The sequence below is a fragment of the Otolemur garnettii genome, unplaced genomic scaffold, assembly GCF_000181295.1.
Source record: "Otolemur garnettii isolate 467f Iridium unplaced genomic scaffold, OtoGar3 scaffold00047, whole genome shotgun sequence".
In the NCBI taxonomy this organism is placed as follows: Eukaryota; Metazoa; Chordata; class Mammalia; order Primates; family Galagidae; genus Otolemur; species Otolemur garnettii.
The window spans coordinates 8380594-8385955 of NW_003852442.1; the positions used below are offsets into that span (position 1 = coordinate 8380594).

The 5362-nt window shown below is 48.1% G+C and overlaps 2 protein-coding genes across 3 annotated transcripts in view; one reads left to right on the top strand and one right to left on the bottom strand.

The window, feature by feature from the left end:
• Positions 1 to 898: 898 nt before the first annotated feature.
• Positions 899 to 1822, bottom strand: LOC100966257 (nucleolar protein 56-like). Its single transcript, XM_012806126.2, has one exon. The coding sequence runs from the start codon at positions 1524 to 1526 to the stop codon at positions 990 to 992; it is 537 nt and encodes a 178-aa protein (XP_012661580.1). The 5' UTR covers positions 1527 to 1822; the 3' UTR covers positions 899 to 989.
• Positions 1823 to 2218: 396 nt separating this feature from the next.
• TMEM170A (transmembrane protein 170A) overlaps positions 2219 to 5362 on the top strand; it is a 16963-nt gene continuing 13819 nt past the window's right edge. Inside the window, exon 1 of one of the 2 annotated variants that reach the window (XM_003791318.3) lies at positions 2219 to 2451. In XM_003791318.3, coding sequence (XP_003791366.1) covers positions 2319 to 2451 — 133 coding nt within the window. In that variant the 5' untranslated portion in view covers positions 2219 to 2318. The remainder of the gene's footprint in view (positions 2452 to 5362) is intronic. The other variant, XM_012806162.2, reaches the window with a different exon arrangement.

The window sequence follows — 5362 nt, forward strand, 5'->3', positions numbered from 1 at the left end:
TATCATTCATCAAAAGCCTCTATCCTTGGTAACATCCTTTCAGAACTCTACTGTTATTAGCTGCTGTGGTCTGAAGGTGTTCCCCCAAATTCATTTGGTAGTAACATTAAGTGGTGGGTCCTTTAGGAGAGGATTATGTCAGGAGGGCAATGCCTTCATGGGTGGGATTCACTTTGACAGTGGCCATCTCTGAGGAACCAGTCCAAACCAGACATGCAACCTGCCGATGCCTTGATGTTGGGCTTCTTAGCCTCCAGAAATGTGAGAAAACAAGTTTCTCTTATTTATAAATTACCCTATGTCAGGTATTTTGTTATGGCAGCACAAACATTGGCTTATTCCTTCTTACAATTGTCCTGCTTTCACTTTTACAAGGTTTCAGAATGAGAGACAAAAGTTTCTGATCCAATAAATTGCTGCAATGATTTGAAATGTCTTTAAAATTTTTATTTTACTGGGCGGCGTCCATAGCTCAGTGGGTAGGGCACTGGCCACCCAGCCTGGGGCAGCTAAAACAACAATGACAATTGCAACAACAAAAAATAGCCAGGCATTGTGATGCATGCCCTCAGTCCCAGCTACTTGGGAGGCTGAGGCAGGAGAATCACTTAAGCCCAAGTGTTGGAGGTTGCTGTGAGTTGAGATGCCACAGCACTCTACCCAGGGCAACATAATGAGACTCTGTCTCAGAAAAAAAAAAAAAAACTAAAAATAATGGTATTAACTGGGAATATTAGACTGACTTCTGTGCAATGAGACTCTGTCTAAAAAATAATAATAAATTTATTTTACTTAAAGCTAGTACTACCCTGTAGAGGCTACATACACATAGTCTTCTTCCCATCCTGAGCCCGTGTCAGTCTTTGAATGGGCTCTTTCTGTCAGGGGTGTGTGTGTGTGTGAATTTGTTTTTATTGAGGTATGGGACACAGGGTGGGAAATGTTGCTGTGGGGTATGGGATACCCCTCCCTCACAGGGAATGTCCATTCTAATCTTCCTGGGGAGCTTTGTGGAACTTTTTCTTCTTCTTGGAGCCGCTCTTGATGCCTACAGCCTCTTCCGGCCCGCTGCCGACCACCTCCTCCTTAGAGGAGAATTTCCACTTTTTCTTAGACACGCTCTTGTTGCCTGCCTCTTCAGGATCACTAACTACCGTTTCCTCCTTGGGTGAAGCTTTCTTCTTCTTGGGAGGACTTACAATGCCCGTGGCCTGCTCAAGATCACTACTAACCAACTCCTCCTTGGAAAAAGATTTCTTTTTCTTGGGTTTAGATACAGGGATAGATGGGTGGCCTTCCATTCCATTCTCCTGAGGAACCTCCTGGGGCTTTTGCTTATTCTTCTTTTTGGGTTTTTCCACAGTATCCTCACACTCCTCCTGAGAGCTACTGCTGTTTTCTGAAGAAGCGAAGGCAAGTGCAGCCAGTCGTTTCTTTTCCTTCTTCAAGCGTTTCTTCTCCTGTTTCTCCAGTTTCCTAGTGATCTCAGCAGCCGCTTCCTCTGCCTGAACCATTGCTTCCTTCATGACATCCAGATTCTTGCATGGAATCTCTCCAGTCTCATAGAAGGACAGCCGCTCCTCAACTTGTTCCCGAAGCTTCTCCCCAAATACGCTCGTGGGCACCTCAGAAAAGCAATCGATTCGTGAGGCAATACTGCGTTTGTTTGCCAGGTATCGGGAAATTACGCCTTCGTTCTTGGCAGGTGCTCGGCCAATGAATGGAAAATGAGTCCATATTTTGGCGTGTTACCCCTTGTCTTCAGGGCTCTGGAAACTTGGTCCCTTTGCTGGGACCTGGGAATCACTCAGACACCAGGACAGGCCATTCTACTGTCAGTTTTAAATAGAGAACTTTCTTGTTCCTTTCACGAAAGTTTCCTTCATGAATATTGGGGCCCACTCTTAGCTAAACCAACGCTACAAATCTATTAATGATTACAGCTCTGCCAGTTCTTTCTAAATCTACGCCTCTGGCCTGGTGGGGTGCCTGCCATCACCTACTTTTCTCTGAGGCTGTAGAGAAGGGCCGGGTAGAGAGCGCCCGGCTGGAGCGGGAGAGATTTCTCCACTAGGGGGCGCGCCCGTGGGATGGGTCTCTGCGAGCCGTACGCAACGTCAGGGGCGGGAATACCTACGGCCCCGCCCCGCCCATCCGCAGCGCCCTGTGATTGGAGGGAGGAAGCATCACTGGGCAGCGCCGTTGGGAGGAAGAGGGCCGCGGCTGGAGGAGACTCGGAGGGGGCGGACGTGCGAGAGCTGGACTCTGCAGCGCTTAGGGAGCTCGTCTCTCTTGTTTCTGCAGTGAATGGCGATGAGATGGAGCGCGAGGGGAGCGGCGGCAGCGAAGGGTCAGCCGGGCTCCTGCAGCAGATCCTCAGCCTGAAGCTCGTGCCGCGGGTGGGCAACGGGACCCTGTGCCCCAACTCCACTTCTCTCTGCTCCTTCCCAGGTACGGCCCGCGCCTGCGCACTGCGCGCCCCTCGGACAGTTCTGGTGGGCTCAGTTCCGGTGCCGGAGGGAGGGTGCCGCTCGGTCGCCGGAGAGCGCCTTCCTCTCTTACTTCCGTCACCTCCTCGCCGGCCCCTCAGGCCGAATCCCCCACTAGCCTGTGTTGGGGACGAGATCGGAGGGGGCCGCAGGTGGGCCGGGTGGCTGCAGGGAGCTTGGCCGCCCTACCCCGACCCCAACCCCGACCCCGACCCCGACCCCAGCCCCAGCTGGCCCTGCCCCTCGGAGTTTCCGAGCTTCCCAGGTGCTGACCTGCATCCGACAGCACCCGGAAGGCGCTCATCCCTGCCCTGTTTATTTTCTCCTATGAGGGGAAACTCGGCTTTGGCATCCGGCCTGGCTGAGGGGCAGTCAGAGCTCACTCTTTTTGGTTGTGGCCGGTAGCCGCATCGCTCTGCGCCGGGAGCTTGTCTCTGATCGCCGGCACCTCGGTCCAAATTCACCTTCTTCAGCAGCTTCGCTTTTTAGGAATCACTTTCGGCGACCTGTTGCGGAGACTCCCACGCACTCGTTCAAGATTTTTGACACAGCTGCTTTTTAACTCCACCCCCACTGAATCTTCAGTTGGGCCTGGTAGAAGGATTTTACAGAGTTATAATGCAGGGAAGAACTCCTTGTGCTCAGAAAATTGAAGAGAGGAAAAATTACTTGGGAATATTGATAAAAATCTTTGAAGGGAAGGCATAGTTATTTGTGTTGGGCCCTTAAAGGCAAGAAGACCGAGGCCCATGACCGGAAATGGAAGGTGGGGCTCCCCAGCTGAGTTGGCTGGTATGTATTTGTGAACAATGAGAGAATGGAGCCAGGAGACAAAGTAAAGGGAAGGAAGCTGGGATCACAGACGCAGTCCTAAACAGACACCACTGATTTTTCATGGTGGGCACTGACTGGCAGGTACCAAGCAGTAGATACTTGGGAAACTTATGTGTATTACCTGCCTGGGGGTTCTCCTAAACAAGTCTGTGAAATAAAGGAGAAAGTCATAATTCGGGATGAAGTTAGCTTGTATCCATTGCTAAAATGGGAATCTGGCAGTTCAAGTTATTTCAGAAGGTACTAGTATCACATTGGACTCTGATTAAAAATATTTTTATGGGCTCGGCACCTGTGGCTCAGGTGGCTGAGGCGCCAGCCACATACACCTAGGGTGGCGGGTTCGAATCCCCAGCCCGGGCCCGCCAAACAACGATGGCTGCAACCAAAAAATGGCCAGGCGTTGTGGCGGGCTCCTGTAGTCCCAGCTACTTGGGAGGCTGAGGCAGGAGACTCGCTTGAGCCAAGGAGTTGGAGGTTGCTGTGAGCGTGATGCCATGGCACTCTACCCAGGGGGATAGCTTGAGGCTCTGTCTCCAAAAAAAAAAAAAAATATATATATATATGGCTCAACCGGCTAGGGCGCCAGCCACGTACACCTAAGGTGGCGGGTTCGAATCCCCAGCCCGGACCCGCCAAACAACAATGACGGCTGCAACCAAAAAAATGGCCGGGCGTTGTGGCGGGCGCCTGTGGTCCCAGCTACTTGGGAGGCGGAGGCAGGAGACTCGCTTGAGCCCAGGAGTTGGAGGTTGCTGTGAGCTGTGATGCTACGGCACTCTGCCCAGGGGGACAGCTTGAGGCTCTGTCTCCAAAAAAAAAAAAAAATATATATATATTTTTATATATTTGCATATATACATACATACCTATGCATGTATATGAAATAAATGTGAAATTTATTTTATGAAGTAAATATATATTTCATATACGTGCATATGTATGTATAAAATAAATTCCATGTTTATTTCATATAGATGCATATATATATATGCACATATATGTATGTACGTGTGTGGTGTTTGGAGGTCCTGTTCGGAAAATGGTCTCATAATCTGGAGGTACTACCATAACCAATTAATCTGGTTTTGTTGCCTTATTTCCCCTCACCGCTTTATTTTTAAAAATTTTAAACTTAGTGAAAATTGATAGACCAGTACAACCGATTACCCACGTGACCTTTACTTAGATTCATAGTATGTTGACTCCTTGGCTTTTTCATCATACACGTGTAACTTCTATGGACATGTATACATACGTACATCTCAACTTTCTAGGGAGTCATTTGATAGGAAGTTATAGACATCATAATCTCAGCTACACAGGAGGTTGAGACAGGAAGATTGTTTTAGCCCAGGAGTTTGAGATTGCTGTGAATTAGGCCCTGGTGACTGATACTTTAGCACATATCTTCTAAAATATTTTTTTCTTTTAAATTTTTAATTATTATGAGTAGATAATAGTTGTATATCTTAACGACAGCATTTTCTATCACAGCCACAAGGCCATACCGCACGTAAGGACTTTAACCTCAGTGGAATAATGTTATGTAATGGACAAGGATTATTTAAATTTCCTCAGTTGTCCAAACAGCTTTTTTCTTTTTCTTTAAATTCTATGATCTAGTCAAGGCTCACACATTGCAATAAGTTGACCTCTCTTTTTAGTCTCTTTCTCTTTTTTATTTTTATTTTTGAGATAGTCTCACTCTGTTGCCTGGGGCAGTGTGCCATAGCATCAGCCTAGCTCGTAGCAACCTCAGACTCCTGGGTTCAAGTGATCCTCCTGGTCCCCCACCCTGACCCCCCCCCCCATGTAGCTGGGACTACAAGTGCCCATCACAGCACCTAGCAATTTTTTTTATTTTTTATTTTTAGTAGAGATGGGAGGTCTCGCTTTGATCAGGCTGATCTGAACTCTCAAGCTCAAGCAAGAGTGCTAGGATTACGGGTATGAGCCATGAAGTACTCCGGGCCTCTTTAATCTTAAAGACAGAATAGTTCTTTCTCCTTTGTTTTTAAAACTGCCCTTTTTTTTTT